Source organism: Tachypleus tridentatus, chromosome 7 (genome assembly GCF_004210375.1).
Source record: "Tachypleus tridentatus isolate NWPU-2018 chromosome 7, ASM421037v1, whole genome shotgun sequence".
Lineage (NCBI taxonomy): Eukaryota > Metazoa > Arthropoda > Merostomata > Xiphosura > Limulidae > Tachypleus > Tachypleus tridentatus.
In genome coordinates this window covers 154475803-154501643 of record NC_134831.1, presented here as the reverse complement: position 1 = coordinate 154501643, position 25841 = coordinate 154475803, and the positions used below count along the sequence as shown (strand labels likewise).

The 25841-nt window shown below is 34.3% G+C and overlaps 1 protein-coding gene across 8 annotated transcripts in view; it reads left to right on the top strand.

Moving 5' to 3' along the window:
- Window positions 1-20642, top strand: part of LOC143256951 (uncharacterized) — a 31670-nt gene extending 11028 nt beyond the window's left edge. For 3 of the 8 annotated variants that reach the window (XM_076514867.1, XM_076514869.1, XM_076514868.1), the window contains 5 exons: window positions 6273-6351; window positions 8200-8312; window positions 14952-15047; window positions 16509-16987; window positions 17237-20642. In XM_076514867.1, the coding sequence (XP_076370982.1) occupies window positions 6273-6351; window positions 8200-8312; window positions 14952-15047; window positions 16509-16987; window positions 17237-17981 (1512 nt within the window). In that variant the 3' untranslated portion in view covers window positions 17982-20642. Of the gene's footprint in view, window positions 1-615; window positions 772-6257; window positions 6365-7231; window positions 7508-8199; window positions 8313-14951; window positions 15048-16508; window positions 16988-17236 lie in introns of those variants that run through there. The other 5 variants (XM_076514870.1, XM_076514872.1, XM_076514871.1 and 2 more) reach the window with 5 other exon arrangements.
- The last annotated feature ends 5199 nt before the right edge of the window (window positions 20643-25841 follow it).

The following is a 25841-nucleotide window of genomic DNA, read 5'->3' as shown; positions in this document are numbered from 1 at the left end:
GAGTGCAACATCTGAACCGTTCCAAGGCCATATTAATGTATGTCATGCATTAGTATACTAAGTTTCATTCTGTAAAATGACAAGTTTACCTGTTAGCAGTAAATGACCTGTTCTTATAACACTAATGAACTGATAAAAACTATCACAGGCATTTTTCAAAACAGGGTTTAGACGGATCTGTCCATTCAAATAGACAGTTGATGAGCCTGAGTCTGTTCACAAGTGTGTGTGTGTGTGTGTTTTTCGTATAGCAAAGCCACAAAGGGCTATCTGCTCAGCCCACCGAGGGGAATCGAACCCCTGATTTTAGCGTGGTAAATCCGGAGACATACCGCTGTACTAGCGGGGGGCTGTTCACAACTACATTCAACATTGTAACAGGTTCTGGTTTCCTGCCAATTTAAAATGTGATTAGACGAAAAATAACGCATGATGAACGCGAATGATTTTCTTGACACTTTTGGGAAATTCAGTTTACAGCTCGTAATACATCTGTAAAGTCAATTTCAGTTTACTTTAAGGGTAGGATTTCCACGCACAGGGAAAAATGACCTAATGAAATTTATTAATGAGTTATTTTTAAAGTTTGATAATGACTAATTTCTCAAATTTTAGGAAGTTCAAAAACAATGTTGCATATTGAGGGCACTTCGCATCGAAAATGGCGGGGTTTGAACTTCGGAACACCACTTCTGTAACCACTGCTGACAGATACGTACTCAAAGACGTGACTTAGCTTTCGTACGCTAAACATGCTCCGGTGGGACAGTGGTAAGTCTTCAGATATACAACACTAACATCAGTGGTTCGATTCTCTTCGGTAAAAACGGCAGATAGCCCGATGAGTTTTTGCTATAAGGATGCACACACGAAAGCTAAACGGACAAATTTCATCATTTTCCCATTCCTTGCAGCTCTAGTCGCTCATTAATATTTTATTTAAGGGATTAGCTCAAACTGTACGTCTCAGTAACGTGTAGGCCCGGCATGGCCAGGTGATTAAGGCACTCGACTCTTAATCTGAGTGTCGCGGGTTCGAATTCCCGTCACACCAAACATGTTCGCTCTTTCAGCCGTGAGGGCGTTATAAGTGACGGTCAGTCCCACTAATCGTTAGTAAAAGAGTAGCCCAAGAGTTGGAGGTGGGTGGTGAAGACTAGCTGCCTTCCCTCTAGTCTTACACTGCAAAATTAGGGTCGGCTAGCACAGATAGCTCTCGTGTAGCTTTGCGCGAAATTCAAAACAAACAAACAATAACGTGTTTTTTTTTTTTTAATAAATGCAAGTCTATCACAAATGACTAGGGCGCATGCGTTTTCAGATTTATTTTTTAAACGCTGAAATCCACTCTTGATGCGGGAATACGTATATTTTCTAATACACGTCTTTTTGATGATTTTGCTGATCGTCTTGGGCCTCTTTTTTTTAGTGGTCCTAGAACTGCAGCTCCACCAGCCCCAGCCTTAAACTGGTCCCGTTTGCTGAAAAGAATAAAGGAAAGTTCAGCCCACGTAATGATAACAATGTTTTATTTCATCACAAATTCAACATATAGCATTATCAACATTCCCCGATAGGTTTAACTTCATAAATTAATTTCATGTAACATGCATTCTGTTTATTTGTCAGTTGTGTACCTTTATTTCTCATTAGAAACACAAATAGTATTCTCAACATTCAGGTAGTTAATTGAATGGGTGAGTGGGTGGGTTTGGCGTTTTATGGCGCAAAGCAACTTGGTTATGTGCGCCAGCTAATTGGTAGACCACTACTAGAAGTTACAATTAACAAACTGAGTCATTAACCGACTAAAATTTGCTCATTCAGTAACTTTTAACACTTTAACAGGCACATCTATAAATATGTATAAAACAATAATGCATCAAGCGTATGTGGCCAATAAAAATTAGCAATATAAACACTGAAGCGAATATACCAATAACAATTTCGCGTTTTGACTAGATAAATATAAAATAATATTTTTTACATATTATAAAAATGAAAAAGTACAATTTAATTGTAGATAACTGCGCGATAGGACCCAAATTATAGTTACGTTCTCCTTATATTTAGTGATTTTTGTATGCCTCACACAATCATAATGAAAACACAATTGCCACATCTGTTCTTATAAGTTGCAATATTTAGCATTATTTTTTAATGCCTAAAATAAACATAATAAATAATGTCAAACAATTTATAAACTGGAAATGCTTAGATAAGTAACTTCAATCACCTAAAACGTTAGTCCTTCCAGGCCAAATCTTTTGCAAAATTATTCTTACAAATTACTTACTTTAGCTGTCATGATGTAGTGGGTGTATTTTATTCACATTATTAAGAGGAAACTACCGTGCACACAACAAAGATTACGTGGTTAGATTTGGGACACTGAGGGTTAAAGCACGTAGGTCCTACTTGTTGAATGATAATCGGTTGCAAAGATAGGGTATTCCCAACGCTGTTTGGTTGTTATTACGCAATCTGTTCACAACAAACTTGATACCTTTTATTTTTATAATTGCCTCCCCGATGGCTCAGTGGCTTATAATTCTAAAAATCGGTCTTAGATACTCGCAGTGAGAAAAGCACAAATATTGCATTGTGTGGTTTTGTAATTCACAATAAGCACATAAACTTTTTATGCAATTAATATATTCTTTTTTTTTGTCTTTTCAAAGCGTCAGTTTGTTAGTACGTGTGTATGTATATAACATATGCTTCCCAAGCGTTTTAGATTGTTCCATATATTATCTCGACACTTTAAACTTTTATCCATCTCAACATCGGGTTGGCCGTGCCTTAATAGTTTGCACTGCTGATTATAAATCCAGAAATTCATGGTTTTCATCGTGTTGTCGAAACTTTGAACTCACGCGTTGGGGCTGTTGGTGTGTTATAAAAGTGGCACTGAAATCTCACTTTTCGAGTAGAGTATCCCTAACGTTGGCGGTGAGCGCTATTGACTAGGTTCTTTCCCTCTCGTCTGTCAGTTCCAAATTATGAGTACTAGCACTGATACCTTTTGTGAAGCTTTGTGTTAATATCTGAAACAAGTAATACCAGTTTTATAACTCCTCGGCGTATAAAAGTATTTATTAATATAAACGAATATTTTCACGTTTGTTTTGGTTTTTGTACATATATTGTTCTTAAGAGTAAGTTTTGTAGCTGCTGAGTTAGTTGGAAGGGGAGAGTGCGATAAAAGGAGTTATTGTATAGATAGATTTGAGTTTAACGTAAGCACATATTTAACCTATCCATGAATAAACAAAAAATCTTTAACATATCTACCAAAACTTTCTGACTTCACACGAGACAGTTGGTTACGGATTCGATATTGTCTTTCTCTTTAGTCATAAGTTTTCAAACTTGAAATTTTAAGTTAAGTGTTGTGGTATTTGAATGTGTTTGGTCAGCTTGTTTCAGTTATAAATTAACACTGTGAAAAGAGCCGTTTAGAGATAATTTATTTACTTGAAAAATACGCCTTTTTTTACTACTGATGTGAATAAGAGTCAATTACTTTGATATCTGTGCATTTCAGATTTTATATATTTGGATCTAAGTACGTTACCTTTTGACGCCAGAGGAACGCGTACGTTACATTTGACATTAACTTCGTCTTGGTGATAAGATTGGTTCTACGATGAGATTTCATCAATATACTCATGATTGGCATGAATATAAAATAAACAGTCGTCTTTCTATGTGTTTTGTTACATGGTGTTCAACTAAAAGCAGCCATTAACACTATAGTCTGCAGTTTGGCGCCTACGCGACTTGTCGTGCGTGAGGCGGCGTATCTTAAAGAAGACTTTTTTTTTTTGCCTCTTGTAAATGAAAAATGTTGTAGCGGTCACGCATGCCAGTATTGTTTCGTAGTTGTTCGTATAGCCTTATCAATTCAAAAATACAGTTGATTCAGGCGTATATTACATACTACAGAAGCACGCTATATACAGTTGAAACTAAATTGTAACAATAGAATTGGAAAATACACTAAAACATTGTGTATGTTGGGGAGGGGGGTCGCTATACTGAAAAATAATTATCTATAGTTTGATACTGAACCCGCTAGGCATTACAAGATGTAAATCTGTACAGACGTTCAGTTTTCACCGCCACTGTTCTCTGCAGTAAAAACAGACCAGGTAGGAGAAACCGCTCCCTGTAATTAAGGCGTGTTTCCTACTCGGAAGAGCCAGCAGGTCACGCGAGAAAATGGTTCCAAGCGATTGGCCTTGATATAAACCCTCGGTCCCTTAATTTCCCTTTTCCTTTAATTTTGTCACCCTGACCGCGGCCGACTGCTTGATCTAGAATGAAAATGAACAAAAAATAATATTCTCAACGCAAGGATATGATCCAAACAGTATGTTTTCCTGCGTGGCTTAAGAAATTATTACGCAATAGATGTCTCTGTCTTGGGAGTTTGGTTACAACAGTTGAATATACATGTTGTACTGAAGTGTGGAATGGTTCCTGAATGAAAAGTTTTGTTTATTATTAAGCAAAAAGCTCCACGAAGGGCTATTTGTGCTCTGCCCACCACGGATATCGAAATCTGGTTTCTAGTAGTATAAGTCCCGCAAAAATACCACTGTGTTACTGGGGTTCCTTGAAAAAAGTTATTTTCATATATCCCGAATGTCTTAACTTAGACATGAGGAAAAGTTGACATATCCTAATTCTGTTTCATTTGATGCATTATGAATTTCATTCTCAGTATTCGAATAATAAGAATATTAACAAACTTGAGTTTAAGTTTGAATTGGTTGGTGGAAATGTAAATATTGATATTTTCTTTTTGGATATGTTACGTTCTAAGTGCATGACTTGTCTTCTGCCACCGTGCTAGCGACGAAAAAAATTTTGGTTCGAAGATTGTATTGTAAAATTAATCATGAATGCAAACTCAATTTATAGGGAACACTTTCGGTTTGTTTCGGTTCGGTTTGGTTTGAATTTCGCGCAAAGCTACACGAGGACTATCTACACTAGCCGTCCCCTCAGATTACGAGTCGAGTGCTATAAAACCATCTGGCCATGCGGGCCAGGGAACACTTCTGATCGTTTATGGTTTCCAAGTGGCATAACTGTAAGTCAGAAAGCTTATGGCCCGGTATGGTCAAGGTGGTTAAGGCACTCGACTCGTATCTGAGTGTCGCGGGATCGAATCCCAGTCACATCAAACATGCTCGCCCTTTCAGCCGTGGGGGCGTTATTATGTGACAGTCAATCCCACTATTCGTTGGTAAAAGATTAGCCCAACAGTTGGCAGTGGGTGGTAATGATTAGCTGCCTTCCCTGTTGTCTTAAACCGCAAAATTGGGGACGGCTAGCGCAGATAATCCACGTGTAGCTTTGCGCGAAATTCAAAACAAATCAAAAAGTTTATAACACTAAAATTTATGCTTAACTACAGATAATAGTTCTGTGTTTTTAATCGTTTATTTGTGAAGAAGAATTCTCTCAGTTTTCTTGTTTTTTTTATTTTATATTATGTATATTTCACAGTACGACCGAAAGTCATCTTTTGTCGACGTTTCAAAGACAAAGTAGCACACCAAGTACTCAAACATTTTTATTTATTCAACAACCATTAGAAGTCTCGAAAGTGGATGTATTTCTGGTGTAATACGTTTTAAGTGGAAAAGAGTCTGTTTGACAGCTATAAATTGCAATCGAGCTATTTGCATGTTATCATGACATTCACCTTTACTTATATATGAATAAACGTTGTTACTAGCAGCTTTCTTCTGTTGTACTTTTTGTTTGTTTGTTTGTTTGTTTTTGAATTTCGAGGGTTATCTGCGCTGTCCGTCCTTAATTTATTAGTGTAAGACTAGAGGGAAGGCAACTAGTCATCACCACCCACCGCCAACTCTGGGCTACTGTTTTACCAACGAATAGTGGGATTGACCGCGACATTATAGCGTGCCCACGGCTTAAAGGGCAAGCACATTCGGTGTGATAGGAATTCGATCCTGCAACCTTCAGAATGCTAGTCGAGCGCCCTAACCACCTGACCACACCGGGTCTCTTTTGTGTGTCAAATCGTTTACGCGACTAAGTCGATGTTTTACGTAACGTGAAATATTAGTTTCTAGAGTTGAATTTGATTAACTACATTACTTGAAAAGATTGTTGTGTGGTAAACCTATATAAGTTTGAATTTATAATACAATATGTGTTTTATTAATATAATATTCACGTATACATTCATTCTTGAAGTTATGCTTCACTCACTGTAGTTTCTGTCCCTATAGGAGATGTCCCTGCCTATAACTAATGATACTGTGCATAACCAAATAGAACTTCGAGAAGATAAAAGGACCACCTTACAAGGTAAGATAACAGTGTAAGTTTACCAATAATATAAATAGAATACTGATTACATTACAGAATATTAAAAGGTAGGCAAGTATACATGCATAAAATCTTGGAAGAGTAAATGACAAAATGTAATAATTCAGAGAGTACTCTGAATTACTGTAGTGGAATTTGAAGAAAAAAACTAACAAACTAGAAAGCAGCTGTATTTAAACATTGGTTATTTGTTATTATTTTATATCAACAAAATAGAATACTTTTGTTAAAAAAATGCTCAACTATTATATTAAGCACGATTGATTTGGTTCGGCCCGGCATGGCTAGGTGCTTAGGGCGCTGAATTTGCCATCTGAGGGTCACAGGCTTCAATCTCCGTCACACCAAACATTCTCGCCCTTTCGAGCGTGGAGCCGTTATGATGTTACCGTCAATCCCACTATCCGTTGGTAAAAGAGTAGCTCAGTAGTTGGTGGTAGGTGGTGATGATTAACTGCCTTCCCTCTAGTCTTACATTGCTAAATTAGAGACGGCTAGCGCAGATAGCCCTCGTGTAGCTTTGCGAGAAATTCAAAACAAAGCACACAAAGAAAAAGCTTTGGTTCATTTCCGGTGTTTATATTGAAAATTATTTATCCAGAACAACAATAATAAAATTGTTAAAATGATAAAAGCCCAAGTTATGTTTTGAGTGTTTTATGTCCAAACGTTACAGATTACTTTGTTTTTTATAAGAACAGTTTATTTATATATTTGGACTAGAGTTCTCAACATTATGAAAATGTACAATGTCGGTTCATTCTGCGAAATATAATGCGCTAAGAAAACAGTACAAATCGTTATCTTTGAATGAATAAACAAACAAACAAAAAGCTAAATGTGTGCCTACGTGCAAAGTCGGATTCAGAAGTTGATGGTCACATTTGATATGACGTTTCATAACAATATTGTCGTGCGGTTATTTTAACCTCTTAAAGCTCTAATACACTTAAATATGTACCTGAACTACTATCTCTCTTGTGAGTAGTTGTGTTTAAAATGAAAGAACTAATCCACTTGCGAGCTTTAGCCGGTCGGCGAGCCTTTGTATCATTTTGTTAAGTTTCTTCATTCACGCACCCCGCTCCCAGATATCTGATGGCGGAAGTCTTTCATGTGCTTGCAAAATTTTAAGGTAAATGAACACTTGGCTTTTCCTCTTTTTATTTCCTAAGGCCTTGCTCAACCGCTTTCTCACCGATTTATTTTTGACCTAGTTTTTAGAATAGCCCATTTTTCTTTCTTTCGTAATACAGTATTTTTTCATACTGAGAACTGAGAGTATGGAATATTACACTATTTCAGCGGTATTCGTAAGCTTAAGAGCTCGTGAATAAAAAAATCGAGGTTCTATACCTACGATGTAAACTACAGATAGCCATTGTTTAGTTTTGCATTTAAAACACAAACATAAATTGCAATATCAAAATCAATGGTTGCGTTAGTTCTTGAAAACAGTTTAACCCTTTTGATATGTTATATAAAAGAGAAGAAATGTTAACTCGAACTTTGAAAATGTTATTTAAAACAATAAGATAGTTCGTTTGATTTCACAGATTCGCCTGCAAATGGTGAATATAATGTGTGTTTGATATATCTAGTTTTAAATATAATGGACTTTGCAAAAATCCATTTTCAAGATAAAAGTTTTTTATTAACCTTATGTGCTGTTTAAGAAGTGGCTTTTGGTGTAACTTGAAGACTAAAAGAGTTGGAATGTAAAATTTGAATATTAATTATAACTAGAAATAATACAGTAGCAACAGTGACATCAAATATGGTAAATTTAATTTATAAAATCATACAAATATAGTCTACTTATTGCAGCAAATCTCCCACACCAAGCAATACTTGCAGAGAAGATAAAAAAATACAGCATGGAAGAAAAGGCAGAAGAAGAAAAGAGTGAAAAGGAAGAGAAGACTAAATTTTGTGCAAATGTAAGTTTTACTCAAACTTCTATGGCATAAATCAGTTTAATTACAATTATTGCTGTTTTAAACAATTATTCACAGCTTGTTTGAGTGCTAAGGCAGTATAAATTCCATTTTGAAAGTATGTCAGCTATATGGTTGGAATGGTATTTACATTTCAGCAGATTATTAACTTGATAAATCACCTGTTACGTGTTCTGTTGTACATTTTTCAGGTTAGTCTGCCATTAGTTTCAGTCCAAAATATTTATTTTTGCTCTTGAGTTTTACCAATATTGCATTCTTAATATATTGTAACTATAAAATAACTACCTCACATTCTTTGTAACTAACTACAAGATAGAAACTACCTAAATAAACCGTACATTTTCTTCCAGAAATAATTATCTAATATCAGTAAAAACACTTGAAAACGTCCTTGATATTAACTACATTAAGACTGTTGTATGACGTAGGTGTTTACTGTAAGTTAAAATGGGTAGATTGAGGCTGACTTAAAGAACAGCTGGTCATTTGCCCTGGTAGCTCAACAAAGACCCATTATGTTCTAAGAATGATTATAAAAATATAACATCACATGAAAGTATAGTATTGCTATAATTGATGTACATGATATTAGAGTAACAAAATTTATCAAGAAATGCATTGCCAATGTTCTTTTTTTTTTTTTTTTTGCATTGGCAATATTACACAAATAGTTGATTGTTGGATCTTGTAAGTCTATATCTTGAGCATTTGGAGCTAATGGTTTACTAAGAACAGATAGACTGTATGTAATAATGTGGTGTTAGTCAGATGAAGAGAGAGTTTCTACAGACATATCTTAAATGCACATTGTATATTTTCACCCACACATTACATGAAGTATTCAAGTGTATCAGTGACCTTTACTTATGAATAAAAAAGTTAAAAATACAGCTTGTTAACAGTTAAAGAAAAACTCAGTGAAAGTTAGTGTTTTTTTCACAGACTAATGTTTTGTAGAATTTCATAAAAAATATGACAATGAAAAGTAAAGTACTCTAACTGCATTGAAATTAACTTTGATCTTAGCTGGTACTAATTTCATTTTAAAGGTATGCTCTGTTGCATGCATACACTTCTATTTTTATTTATCATATGTAAGTTTTATTATTACAATTAATAAACTTATTCCACCAGTTCAGAAAAATTAGATAAATATTTCTCTTTAAATGGATACTAGTAAATCCTTTATTGTGTTACTATGGTACTTAAATACAACTCAGTAATTTTAGTGCACATTTGATTTAATAAACTTAGATATGATCATAACAGTTTCTGTTTCTTGTGCAATTAGTTTATTTCAATACTGTAATAACCTTAATGAAATTTCCTGATGACTTAAACATGGGTAACTCCACAGGTGGGTTAAATAAGTAGTACTTTATTGAAACCAATGAAAAATAATCAAAGCGATTCATTGGAGTGTGTCAGAGGATTCAAAGTTGGCTAACGTTACTTGTATTTTAAAAGAAGTGATAAAAATTATCCAAGTAACTATAGGCCTATTAGTTATGCATTAGTGGTTTGAAAAGTTTTTGAAAGTCTGATAGAAGCTTCTTGCAAAGTCATTTAACCAAGTTTACAATTTTGCTGGATAATCAGCAATTAGGTCACTTAGATCTTGGGTGTTGCTTGGTGTTAGAGAGAGGAATGCTGCTACATTAAAAAATAATAGATCATCTGGTGATTTAGATGAATAACTGGCAGATGGTTTTTAAATATATTAAATGCAAGGTAATGCATGTGGGTTTTATAATTCAAATAATAAATATAATTGTGATGGGAATAACCTTAACAACAGCATTATAGAAGAAGAAAAATATTTAGTGTTCTGATTGACTAGTCTCATAAGCCATCTAAGTAGTGTTATTGCTAGTGGTAGAGTGCATTCAACTATAGGTTATATCTACAGAAATATTGAATATAAGTAAAGAGATTATCATTTGTGTAGGTTAGCCTTCATTTGTAATAGTGTTTCCATCTTGGGCTCCTTACCTTCAAAAGGACATTAAATTATTTCAAGGAGGGCTACTAGAATAGTACTTGGGATGAAAAGGCTGTCTGTCATAAGAAGACAGGTTAAGTTTAACTTCTGAAAAATGTTACTCTTTAACATAGAAAAGTCGGAAAAGGAATGATTGAGGTGTTCACTAATGTAAAGGAACTGATAATACCAATGCATTATTGTTTGGTAGTTAATAGTGAAGATAAGAGGAAAAAAAAGGATGGAAATACAAATTTTGTCAGGGTGTAGCCATCTGCAGCTTGGACTTTTCTAACAGAGTGATTGGCCCTTGGAACTGGTTTCATTTAGGCATGGTGGATATTGTAAATTTAAGGAGGTTTAGAGATGGGCTTAATAAATATGTACATAATCAGAACTATGCTGGATTTTTTTTTTTTTACATAAAGTGGAAGAGAAAACCATAATGGGAGTTCCTAGTTCTTTGATGTGTTTTAACATTGTATATTGTAAATGATTTATCAATTCATTGATCTAGTACTTGTTAAGAAGGATATTTTTGACTAAGGTGAATAAAGAAATTACCAGAAAAAAGTATTCATGTTTAAGAATTTAGCGAAGTTCACAGCATCTTGGTTAAAACACAGATAAACAGATATTAAAATCACCATATTTGCAGTTTTACGTTGTCTAAATGGACTTTCTAACAATACCAAATAAGGCTAATCTTGAGCAAATAATAAGAGTGAAAGCAATTCTGTGAGTATTGAAACATAACTATCTGATTTTTAACACATGTTCTGTAATTTCCATTATGATACACACCACTTCAGACAGAAAGCTATCTTCTCTGTTCCATCTGCTTTATGTATATGCATGTCACTAGTGTTTAAGAAACTCCAACCAAAACGCATGAGATTTCTTTTGAGTTGTGCTAGTATATAATAACATTATTATATTATTATGCGGTAAAACCCTTCTGATTCTTTTCTTTGGCACTGAACGTGTTGGACGTGAATTTTCTTTTTATAATTTACCAAGACCTGCAGTAAATTAAAGGAATTTTTCCTTTATCTTTTCAAAATATGAATTCTGACATTCATGTGGATTCTTCAACTTCTTGTGTAAGTGAGGAATTTCGTCATACAGGTCAAGTTTCAAACATGGCTACTGGATCTATCTTGAACATGAATAAGGTGACGGTCATTTGTGCATAGAGTAATGGGTTTCATTATGCAGCCAAGAGGTTTGGTATCTGTCCACTCATCTGGAGTGCCTTCTCCTCATTTTGAAGGGAAGAATGAAAAGGAAAACAAGTTTAAAATTTGTTTCCATTTCCTGGTTATGCCTTTGGGACCTCTATTCTTGTTGAGAAGAATATTCAAACTTCCCCACATTATTGTGACCTTATAGCTCAGGTAAGTTCTGTTTTAACTCTTACCCCTGTGTCTCATGACTCTTCTAGTTCCCTCTTTCACAATCCAAACTAATTTTGTGTTTTCTGCCTTCTCATTAAGGTTCATGTGACTACCTTTTAGACCAACTACGTTCCTACGACTATATACCTCACCCTCTTCACCTTTATGATTTTTTTATCCTGACATACACTTATTCCAACCCATAACCTTTTGTTCAGTTACAACTTTACAATCTTTTACCAGTTAGGAAATCAGACCCCTTGGGATTGTTTTTTCTCTCCAGTCTCTAATTCTCTCACTTTTACCTGATCCTAATTTCTTTGCTTCATTACCTTTCCCTTCCACACCCAATGTCAGAGACACTTCACTAACCCCTAGATGACTTTGCTGGTGATTCTTGTTCCATTTCCTTTTCTTTTGTTGCCAATAATACTACTTCTGCACTTTGTCTGCTCACTTGGATCATTTGTTATTGAGAATTTTTGAATAGGGGTACTTTCCTTTTCTGTGTTAACTTTCTTCCTCCTTTTCGTGTGACTTCCACCTTACCTCATTTCTTCATTCTTATATTTTTGAAGGTATTCTTGATTCAATTAAATCATAGGCAGAAGCTGCTCATCATCAATCCTTGCTTACATCCTTGATTACTTGACTGTTCTAAATCCTCATCCCACTCCTGTACCTTGTCCTAGTACCTTTAAATTCCAAATTTTCTCCTTTCTTTACCACTTACTAGACTTTCAAAGTTCTGTATCAGTGGGCTCATATATGATTACCAAGTAGATTAGAATTTTGTGGTGACTCATTGCAGTTTGCATATCTATGGGGAACACCTCTGCAGAGAGATGGATTACTTTTTTCTGCAATTACTGATTCCCTACAATTCTTCCTTTCCCCTCTCAATCCTCACCCAGTTCACTTTCCTCCTCCTTCAGATCCTATCTCTCTTGGCATCTGGAATAAGTAGTGCCAGATCTGTTACACAAACAAGGCACAGAGACAGTGTTTGACCCTTTATTGGAGTTTTACTTTTGTCTCTTCATAGTACTCAAAACAACCAGGGACTGGCAGCTTATTATTGGCCTTTCCTCTCACAGTTGCTTCACAAAAATCCTGTCCTAGATTTGCTACATTCCTTGCTGTGTCCTCTTGATTGTGCCTCTTTGAACAGCTTAATGCTGGTTCCATCCATTTTGAGATCCATACACCCATTTCCCTATTAACCATACCCTCTCTCTTGCTTCAAATTCATACATAACTGTTTCATCAAGGAAACCTGTCCATCCACTTTCAAAGTTTGGGATTTGTTTAGTCTATCCCCCATACAGTCAGACTTTCTAAGCAGGTTACCTTTTCCTTTTTCATTCTTGTCATCTTTCTGCTTGGTCCATCTACCATTATAAGTTTTTTACAGTGGTTTATCTGTCCTCCTCCTCCTGACCTTCTTACCACAGATAATCTTTCTTCCTTTTTAACCTGGCTGTTATACATAGGTTTAGCCTTTTCCTCCATTACCTGTTACTGGTCTGTCTTGTCTAACACCTTTCACAATACTACAATGTTTCCTTCCCAATCCTATTCACAGATATCCCCACCCCATTCCCATTTTGTGTCCTTTTCCATTGTTCTTATATTGTACTTTATCCTATCTGGGCTTTCCTTCCTGAGAGTGCAGCTGGTTGGGAAGTTGACTGTTCCTATCTCCATTTTATTTCACACATTTATGAACTTTACTGCTTACCTCCATTTCCTATCCTTCAGTCTACCTACCATCTTTAGACAGGTGAGTACATTGTCCTTCTTCTTATATCATTTGCCTTCAGGATCCTGCCAGGTGGCTGGTGATGCCTTCCAGACTACACTTATTTCTCAAAATACTGCATTGAGCCAGGATAATGGAAAGCACTCATATCATCTGCTCTGGCTCCATTATATGTCCACTGTTGAAATGGGTTGTTCTGCTAGACCACCTGAGGTGTCCTAGTGGTATATTCTGATACAACTACTGCATGATCCAGACCATACCTATTCCATGGGCTATCCTGGAAAAAGTCAGCACCAGTGAGTACTCTGCCTGCTGCAATGGCATGTGCTTGCTGGCTTTTTTCAAAATAAGATTATATAGTCACCCACTGCACTGTCTCCAGTAAAAGACATTTCTGGCTGGGACAGAACCAATGGGTGTCTAGGTATTTTCTCTGGGTCTCCCTACCATGAATTCACCTCCGCTTTTTTTCAAGTTGAGTTAAGGAGACCCTTAGCACTTACTAGTACTTAGCCACTGTGATGGTGAACTGTGGATAACTCTTACTGATTTTGACCTAACAAATGGGACTAGAATAAAGAGTGCCAACCAGTAGAGTTCAACAGAATTGAGGTGAGCAAACTTTATACATGTGTGCCCTCTTGCAGCTATCTTCAATTCATTGGAGTCAGCATATACTAACAGATCATGCCCTCTTCCTGCAGCAGATGGCTGTCTAGTCAAGTTAACATGTGTATTCTTATTATAACACACTTTATGATCTAAATGCTGTGTCCTTCTTTCTTCAACTGGTATCAGTCCAGAGTCCAATGGTAGAGTTGAGGATAGCATGTAATAATAATTTAAATGCACTTCTTTTGCTACTTCTTTCATCCAATAATAACTGATGGATGAGTTGAAATGTGCACTAGGTACAGTCTGAACATGTCCCAGCCAAGCTACATGTGTTGGCTCTCTGACTTCTTGTTTACAGGTACTTGGATGAGCACATTATTATTCTGCCCATAATACATGGTGAGGAAAATGTTAACATGCAAGTATGATGCTTTTCAGAGTCGCTAAGATTGTGCATTGAAGTAAATGAGATCTATCATCTGTACTATGTTTTGTTTTTTTAAGAGTAAGATTTAATGTTAACAAATAATTATCTAATTTAAATAATTTTGGAGATGCATAGGTATGCATTTTAGTAAAACAAGCTATGTTATTCAATATATTTCTTTTGTTCAGTTGGTTGAAAAAGACAATGAGCATGTGATTTATGCATGTTATTGTTTTAATTGTATTATTTTTAAAACTGTAGGAAAAGCTCAAGCACAAAAATATATTTGTCTGTGTGTGGGTAATATATTAATACTGAACAGTCAAGTGAAATAAAACATAATTTGTTATAAGCAATATATGTATTAAATATATAACATAACTGTTTTTCTAGATTATGTAGCATTAAATTCATGCAAGTACTTACTTTGCAGAAAACTTCATGTGATATATCTGAGGGAGATCTAGAGAAGCAAGAGTTTTCATTCACACTGTACAACTTGGATGGGCACAAGAATGTCACTAAGGATGTAAGAGTTTTAAATAGTATTTTTCACAATATTGTGTTACTTTCAGTTCTACAGGTGTGTTTGTGAATTTGTTTCTTTGTCTGTGAACTCCTCCAATACTATTTTAACTAACAGAACCAATCATGTTGGGTAGACTTAAGGATGGCCCAGTGGGTGTTCTTATCTACATGGTGTAGCCTTACCAAGGTAAGCTAAAACATGTCTGGAAATTCATTTAGGTATGATGGGATTCTGGGAGTAGGTTTTCGTAGATGCTGAACCTAAATCTGACTTCTGATTCTGTGTCTTGACTCCCTCGAAATCCAAAGGTGCTTGGCTTAAAACTTGTCGTACCTTTACTTGCAAACTAATCATACCAAATGTGGCACACTTGCTCAGATGTGAGAAGGTATTCTAACGAAGTGTATTTTGGGGCATGGACTCTTCCCTCGTGGTAACTATAGAAGTAAATGGGGATAATAGATGAACTTTAATCGTACAATGGGATCATATGAATCACAAGAAAGGCCTTTAAACCCTGGGCCTGAGTGAATGTAGTTTATGTTTGTTTGATTAAAATTTCAAATACCAAATAAGCTGTTTGGCTTGTTTTGTTTTTAACTTGTTGTCAATTTCATTATTGGAAAAGAAATTTTATGGCAAAAGTTCATTTGTTTTGTTGAATTGTTGCAAGTACTAATTGATCATATGAGATTTTAATATTATTTTTATGTATGATTAATATTATTTGCTAACCACAGATCTACACAATAGATTATCTATGTTGTACTCACCATGGGCATCAAACACAGATTTTACTACTATAAATCTTGAGATTATCTTTTGTGTTACTGAGAAGGTATACAATTAGTAAAAGAAAAAAAATGCTAATTTTGTGAGCCTATTTAATACACAAGAACAAATAGGCTTAAAATAAGATAAATCATACAGTTTCTTGGTGTGGCATATTTCAAGAAAATGAATATATTAACTTACTACATAATGTATATTCTTATTAATCACACTTCATTACTCTTGATAGTTGATAGAACATCCCTGCAAAGTAGCTGCTTATAACCAGCTTTTACTCATGGAAAATGTTTGTTAAGTATGTCTTGTGCATGTGTAGCTATCATTTGTAACTTCATGGTTTTCCAACACATACAAAAGTTTTTCTTAATTGTTACTTCTACCATTATAAGTTGTCTTTAAATAATTTCTGGGGAAGTCATAACATTTTCTGGATATTATTTCTATGTTGTTTTAGTTGAGACCATTTCACTACATGGGTTTCTCTTGTATTATAAGTGGAAAGTGAACTTGAAAGATGCATCAAAATCCTTATTTTTCAAGTTGTTAGATAAGTTTCAGTTGTACAAAGTAAATTTTTAAGGATGAAAAAAACAGGTAAAGTGAGCTAAGACCTGTCAGTAATTTTTATTGGTGTAGACATCCTATTAATTATTTCTTTGTTTTCTCTAGGATATTGCAGGACTTGTTCGATCTATTCATGACACCCTTGGAAAGTCATTCAAGCTCCCTCCTTCTGGAAATCAGACCATCAAGGTCAAGCTAGCAATCTCACCAGATTCTGAAATAACAGAAGAAAAAGACAATACGTTTCACCAGCCTAAAACAACAATGACGAAAGAGCCAGATAGTATAAAAATTACAGGAAATGTATCCAAACAATGCAGTAACAACAGTGTTAATACCTGTACCACTTATCTGTCATCTTCTTCAGGTGAAAGAGAAAATTTAAGGGCTAAGTGCGATGATGTTTCACTTGGAGTCAACAGCTTCCCATCACAACTATCTGAAACAAAACCAAATATGTGTTTTCAGGCTAATCCCAGGTCCCAGCAAGGTTTTCGATCTAGTTCCTTGCAGAGACAAGACATGATGAAGATGATACAGGAGAGTGTAGAAAAGATTTGCTTGGATTGTTCTGAGAAAAGCAAGTGGGTATTGGTTGTACATTTTAATAGTTGAAGTGTTTCTATAAACTGACACTTTGCATCATTTTTGTTATTGATGAAAAGTGTGTTTTGATTACAGGAAACCATCAGTCATGCACTAACTGATAATTGACATTACAATAGCAACTTTTATTTTATGTCTTGTAAATATTTTCATAAAGCTAATGGTGCAAATCTTTCATGTGTTAATTGTACAGTTTATTAAAAAAAATTTTATTTTTTTAAAATCAGGAAACAATATTGTCAGAATAAGAAAAACAGTGGGGAGGATCCTAGACAAAAACGTCGTCATAGACATCATCATGGTTGTAGAAATCACATGCTTGAATGTTGTGATCGATGTAATCATTATTTGGACTTAGCTGCCATTGGGAAACTACGAAATGACAATTGCTATCCATTTTCACACAGACTTTATGACAAAAATCTTGGCCCAAGAACACAAACTAATCAGGAGGTTACAGAAAATCACTGCAATAAAAAGTTTAACCACTGTAGTCATCAGAGGTCAAAGTCTCATGATGCCAACACTGCAACTCGACTATTTCACAGCCATGTGTTTTCTGATCATAAAGACAATCTCATGAACTTAAATTTTGACCTTTGTGACTTGCTTCCTGAAGAAAAATTTGACTGGGAACGAAAGCTTCATCACAGACGATCTAAATCATTTGATGTATATGATCATTTACACTCAAACATTTTGTACTCTCCCAAAATCAAACTACGGGCAAAAGGTGGATTAACCACTGCAGAAACATCTCCAAACCATCATCACAGGCACAGGCACCGGGAACGAGAAAGACTTCGAATTATGCAACAAATGAATAACTGTTCAGAAAAAACAAACCTTGGAGTATCTAAGGAAAATACAAACAGTAATTCTCACTCCCCAAAAGTGGTAATTCAAAGGCATGAACACCACCACATTCATGAACATGTTCACCATCATTATCATCATTACTTACCTTCTTAGCCTGCATTGTGCCAATTAGGAAAGGGACCATTTTTAAATTTCCAAACATCCTCTGTATAGCATCTATTATTAAAGTTGTATATTCCTTTTAAGCATTATGTTCTCAGTGATTTTTCAGACAATTTTTAATTAGTTCTGTCACCAATTTTACTTGGCAAAAAAAAGTTCAGAATGAATAAATGAATTTTCCAAACTTCAAAACTTGATCTCCCTAGGATGAAATGTTGCTTAATACTGCTAAGAGTGAGAAACAACAGCCTGACCTGAAACATGTATATATATTTTTTTGTTATGTTGAAGATCTATACATGATTTTGTGTTAAAAATATTATTTTATCCCCAAAACAGTGTTAGCCTTCATGCATTGTGTAGCAGTATCATGCTTCATGTACTCATTGTATGGTGTATTACAATTTGTAAGTTCTTACAGTAAGTTCAGTTTGATATTCATTATTGCTAAGGTTAATAATATTTTGTATATGATCTGAATTGTCTCCTTATTAGCAATCCATGACATTCAGCCATAGATAACAACAATTTCTTAAAGAATTGCTCTGTGGCAATAAAAAGTTACAAGTAAAATCATTATTGGGCTTTGGTTTGCTAAAGGGATCACTTAGGTATGTTTAGTAATCACATTGTAAAGATAGAAAACTACAGATTAAATTAATAATGAAATGTTTCAATATTCTTTTTTGTCAAATAATTATAACTACAATATTTTTTCTTACAAGGGACTGCAGTTCACTGCTCATCAAACATCTACTGAAATTTATTTAAAGTTGCATTATGGTGAAAATATTCACAGATAGCCACTCACTAGGAAGTGGCTGAATGGCACAATCTGTGTGAATATTAAGTTTGATGAATGTGTGCCAGCAAATACGGGTCTTTAAAAAGTAAAAAGAAACCAATGTGAAAAAGAAAATTATTAATATATCTTACTATTTTTTATTTATCAGAATTTTTTCAGTAAGTTACAAAAATGTATAGAACTAAATAAGACTAATTTTTTGAATGTCAAATTTTCTGTTAACTTCTGTTAGACTGTTACTCCAAAATAACTTACTGTTAGTGGCATTTAAATGATACTGATATAACTGAAATAATTATAACTATTCCATCACTAATTATTCATATTTTACTGTTAAGAGGCTTATTTTTCACTCATATCCAGAGTTGTTGGCATAACTTGTTTTCAAAATAGTTTGAAACTACAACAAGGAAAAACATTTAATACTGGATAATGCCTTATATAAAGAAAAAGTGTAGTTTATTGGAGAACGAAAATCAAAAACATTTTATAGTTACTTGTAAGTTCTCTTTTGGATCAGTGGTAAGTTTTCAGTTTTACATTGCTTACATTTGGTGTTCATTTACCCAAGGTGAGCAGGGCAGAGATAATGCAAAACTACACAGTGGGAAAAGAAAAAAAAAACTAGAGTTACTGATAATTTTAAATGTCTATTTTTCATTTCAACTTAATATTATTAACCATCATTATTTTTTATCTTTAATGTTTGTACAGTTATATTAATGTTAATAAAAAAACAAAAATCAGTTTCAAGTGAAATATAATAAAACTTCATATTTACACCTAACCACCTCAGTACCTTAAACATTTCATTATTAGTATGATTTTTGAAATAAATTATCACTAATTATCAAGGATAATATGATAGAAATTACTTTTATAGTTAAGTATTTGTAATCAATTATGACAAAAATGACTTTTTAATTCAAAGGGTAAATATTCTATTTATCGGATTCAAGTACGTGTAATTAGTAAGTTGTTTTTTATGAACTTTTCCTAAACATAATGATAAGTGACATTTTCTACCCATATTAAAAAAGAAAACATTTTACAGTTTACTACGAATAACTGGGGATCAATGATAACTGCAGTAGTAGCATATGATTTCCAGTAAACATGCAAAAAGGAGTAAAACTAACAAAACGTGAAAGAACTTTTCATTACAGAGTTTTGAATGTTTTATTAGTGTCTATCCCAATTCTTAATTTTAGCAAGGTAATATTATTATTGACAATTTCAAAATTCAGAAACTTGTTTTCATGGTATTTAAGTTGGAGTTGTCACATAATATGACGAGTACATAATATTTAGTAATAATGGTAACAAAGATTGCATAAATTCATATTTCTCTACTCCAACCATAATCCTAAATTCTTTAATAGTGAAAAATATTTTTAATTGCTCAACTTTTTTTTACATAAAAGAAAACATTTGTAAAATTATATTTCTATGATTGTATTGGAATACTATAAGCATAAATTGTGCACAGAATACATATGCAAGATAAAAGACGTTACTCAAGATTTTCTTGTGTTTGAGTTTAGAGAGGATTGGATATTGAGTAATACAGTTCAATCTGTCAATACTTTGCTGATTATTATAAATAGAATTTGGGTTTAATTTACACCAGAATGAGTAATGTAATTTACCAAGTACAAAACTTGTTTTACTCAAAAACATATTGATAAAACATAAGTGCCCAATGCTTCAAGTTTGTACTAATATCTAATATTTATTGCCTTACTGAAGTGTACAGTATATATGCTCTCCAGATAGTAACTATTGTTTGTGTATAAACTGTTGTGTAAATTACCTATTCAGAAAATAAATATATTAATACACCTTTATTATCTTTGTACTAATGGCTTCTTTTTTCTTAGATGTAAACATTTATTAAGTTTATGTAAAACTAACTGGTGGGTAGTCTTGTAACACTAAAGTGGATTTTTCTTTACTCTCCAATAGGTGGCAGAAATGTTGTTGCTTAGAATTTATCTTGAACTTCTCATGACTATAAACTAATCTTGTTGATGAGTGCTTGATCTTATTGAATAATCTTCCAATAAGTATTGCATTTTCTGATGACTTTAGTAAACAACTACCTAGCAACCTGGAAGGAAAGAAAGTCCATTGGGTATTTTCAAAAATTCTACTAAAAACCATTTTTTTTATATTTTGCATGACAGAAAATATTGTCTTTAAAGAACTCAAATAGAATTAAATATCTTAATAATTCCCCTCTCAATATTAGAAACAAAATTTGGTCTCCTAAATTTCTTAAATGATCAATTTTTCTAGAAAGTAACTAATCACTTGATATTACTGTAATTTTAGTTTTTGCTTATAGAGAGGTGGAGTAAGTTATTTTGAATATGCAAGCAAGTTGTGAAAACTACAGTCAGTATAAAGTTCAGGTGGAAAGGCATGTATCAAAAATACATTTTGACATTTCTGACAAAATATTCATATGCTTAGATCACAAAAATGTGTTGAGATCAGGGATTTGGAATATTCAAAATGAGGTTAATTTACATACTTAAATGTATTGGAAAATAAAAAATATGGAGCAACTTGGAGAAGAAGGAACTTGTAATAGTTCATATACCAGTCATGGTAAGCAAAGTGGGCAAGTGATAATCCACAAACACAAAAAGGATCCATGTGGCTAGGGAACAGTATGCAAGATAATCAGAAACAATCTGACTGGAAGATAAACTTGATTCTACTACACATTCATTCAACTGCTATTTATCTCAAACTGCTCAATAATGAAATGGGTGTTCATTTCAGAATCTTCATATTGAAAGAAGTTAAATATTAAAATGCCCACTGACTACGGGTGTATCCCAGTTGCACAGCAGTAAGTCTGAGGGCGTAAAGTACTAGAAAACAAGTTTTTGACACTCTTGGTGGTCAGAGCACAGATAACGCATAATGTAACTTTGTGTTTAATTATAAGTAAACAGACTAAGGGTAGTATGTTTTAAGTATACATTTTAAATTTAACATTTGTACTAGTTTTCTAGCTATGAGAGAGTAAAACCCATATTCTTCCAAACAAAACATGGTAGTAGCTGCATATGTTGCACAATTCAAAATTGTTTCTTCAAATCTACTGAGGCATTTTCTCTACGATTTTCACAAGTTCTGTCGATAGAGATGGCAAAGAAGACCCATTGAAACTTACTTGTCACTGTAAAGTTGTTTAGTGTGGTATATGCATGAAGTTAACACTTAAACTAGGCAACTTCGTGGTTGAACACTACTAAGGCGAGTATTTTGGTAGTAAAGTTTTTGTTCCTAAGTTAACAGATCAAGCCTTACACAGAAGTGATTTTTTTTATTCTAGCTTTAATGCTATAAACCATAACCCCTCTCTGAGTCTTAAATTTAGTAATTTTTCAAAAGTAATGATTAATGGCAAGCTTTTTAAATAATTGTTTATGAATCATATATTGTGTAGCTCAATTATAGTGAATTGGTAATTGTTATATTATTGCATCATGTCACTAGAACCTTCAGAGTTTTTCTTCTTCTTTTAATTATTATTGCATCATAATATCTAATAGGTGTAATGGTTCTAGACATCTGTCAGGGCTTAAATTTGTGTCTAAAACTTAGTTTGAAACATAGCTATGAAGAGCATATAATGCTAAAATGTAAAGTGAAATTATCGCAAACTGTATTGTAATAACACATTAAAGAAGAATAATTCGACTTACCCATCGTGCATTGAACCAGTCTCTGTGGACTTTTACAAAAAGGGAATTATTTAAATCTTGACACAAGCGTACAAATCAACAGTTACGGTGGTGATTTTAAAGAATAATTGCCACAAACTGTATTGTAATAACAGAGCAGAAAGAATATTTCATCTTGTTAAATTGTGTTGTAAAGTAACTGAACCATGGTATGGTGAACTCTGACACAAGAGATACAATTATTTAAAGTTCTGGATACAACTGTGATAACTAAAAGTGTAACAATCATTTGAATAAACATTTGGCATATTTTAAAATATTTTGAAAAAAAGTGGACTGTATGCTGTTTGTTTGTGGTTGAAATTTATCACCAACAAGTAACATACACCTACTGTAAAAGTTCTGTTTCATACATAAAACCTAACAGTGGCGAACCAGTGAGGACCTGCTGCAGTAAATGGAAGTAGAAGTAGACATAAACAATGGCAACAAATAGACCTTCATACATACAGCTGTACAGGTGTGCAAAATATTACAGAGGTTACAAGCTTATCACATAACCATGTTAACTTACTTTGATAAGTGGATAGAGGAGCAAGTGACTTGGACTCAATAGCTGTGAGCTACGAGAGTTTAATGAATAATAACAAGACCTAGAGAGAGAAGGATATCAACAGAAGAGGGGCAAAAAAGAAAGAAAGAATATGAAAGGAGATTGAAGTATAACCCCAAAAGAATAAAGAAAAAAAGGCGAAAGAGGAGAGACTGGAAATTGAGAAAATAAGAGTTATAAATTGAGATTGCCAAGCACATACCAACAGAAAGATGGAGAGCCCAAGAATGACAATGGTGTCACAGCCAGCTCAAATTTGATGAAAGAAAGATGAGGTAGATGCATTCCTGGAGAGATATGAAATATTTGCCCAAAGTTAGAAATGGAACAAAAGTAATTGGGTAATTTGTTTTGGACTTTTTTTTTACAGATACATGCAGGCATGACGTCGGAAGATGTCATGGAGTATGACAAGTTAAATGTGACTTTGCTGAAATGATATGAACTTACTGAAGAAATTTTTATCAGAATTTCAGAGATGTCAAACCACACTTCAGTTTATAGCGCATCTGCAGTGATATTTCACCAGATGGACTGACATAGCCAAGTGTGACGATAGTTTTTAAGTATGACCAAATATATCACTATGTGAACAGTTCATAATCACATGCTTTTATGGCATATCACTGTTCCCAAAATAGAGCACTGAGTAATGTGGATGAGATGACCAAGTTGGCAAAACAGTACATGGAAGCCCATGGAGAGAGTATAACTGGCACGTACGAGAATAACCAGTGTAAACATTAGCAGTGGCTGACCAGAAGCAGCATGTTATCAAAGATGACAAGAGGTTAATAGACAAAAAGAGATTTTATGCTCGTTATAAAATGGGGCACATTGTGAGAGAGTGCAAATCTATTACCAACAAATAACAGCAAAAATCTTAACATAAAGCAGCTGGAGCTACCTACAAAAATTGTGCTGGAAAAACAAAAATTGTCATTATAGATTATGCTGCCAAAAGAAACAGAATGAAGACAGTTTGTCAAATTCATCACAAGAAGGAAGTGCTCTATTATCATGATTAAACAGTTAGCAAATGTGTCATGAGGTGTCACCAAACCATAACATGCCTGCAGGTAAAGGTTATGTTGGGGACAAGAACAACACACTGAATGCAGCAGTGAAACCAATCTAGTATTTGGTGACCAAGTGATGAGTAAGCTATAGCTGTGCATGCTGATTGATGGAACAGTAGGAAAGTTCCCACAACAAAAATAAAGGTGGGCAGTTCATACCACGTTAAAGACATTGAGACGATGCGTATAAAGGCACTAACCTATGACTTTGTGATGAGCAATATACCAGGAATTAGAAGATTGGAAGAAGTAGATAGAAAGAAAACTTATGAGATATATGCAGTTACCGCAAACTATTAGAAATAAAAATCAAACAACACATCAGTGTCGAAAAGTGATATCCCAAATATAGGTCTATTTCAACTAAAAGCAGCACAAAAAAACCATTCACTAAAGAAACTTTGAGACTGTGCCCAGGAAAAGTTGAACACAAGAAAAAAGGAAAAGGGACTTTTAGAATGGAGGCCCAGAAAGGAGTACAGTACCAGATTTATGAAGGCAGTTAAATAGATCATAATACCAGACTCAAGTGATGAAGTTAGCTCACAAGGAGGACACCTAGGAGCAAAGAAGATGACAAAGAAAATCACCAATATCTTCTATTAGCTGTGGGTAACTGAAAATATGACTAGATTATGGAGATTATGTAACACCTTCCAAATAACAATCCTCAGAGGAAAGATATCCAAGGTACCGCTTGATGAGATGCCTGTTATAGAAGAGCCAATGAGAAGAGTAGCTGTGGAATTTATTGGACCCCTAGTGCATGAAATTGACAAGAGCAACCAGAAGCCAAATTACTGCTAAAGATATAGGTGGATAAAGTAGTAGAAACATTCTTGGAATTGTTCTACAGAGTAGGCTTTTAGAAAGAAGACTTGAGCAACAGAGGGACCAAGTTTGCGTCAGAAATGGTGCAAGATGGGTGCACACTTATCAACAATGACAGCTCTCTACCATCCCATACAATCCCAAATGTAATGAACTTTGTGAAAAAATTAATGGAGTTTTTAAAAGCATGCTAAAGAAAATGTGCAAGGAGAGACCATGTGACAGGGATATGTACCTGTAGAGAGAATTATTTGCTTACTGAGAAGTCCCACAAGTCCCCATTGAGTTACTGTATGGAAGAATAGCACAATGTCTGATGGAGATATTGAAAGAATTGTGAACAGGAGAAGAAGAGGCTATTATGGCAAAAAAAGATGAGGCCAAGTTTTTTAACAAGGTCGACCTCAGTAAAGGTTAGCGACAAATCCTAATAGAGACAGAATCTAAAGAAAGCACAGTCTTTGTGACACCTAATGGATACTAGCAGCTCAAGAGGATGTTGATTTGGTTAATCGACTCAGCAGATACATTCAATTTCACAATGAGGAAGATGTTGCACAAAACCTCCAATGTCAAGTATTCTGTGGATGACATTCTGACACACATTACCAGATGGAAAAACCATCTGAAGAAACACAAAGAGCTTTTCAGGTGAGTGAGAGCAATCAGGATAACCATCAAACCATCTAAGTGCTACTTCAATTATTACGTGCTGGACGTTGTTGGACACAAGATGGGTAATCATGGAAGAAGAAAAGTTAACAGCATACAAAATGAACCAGCTTCAGCGACCAAGGAGCAAGTCAGATCCTTCCTGTGGTT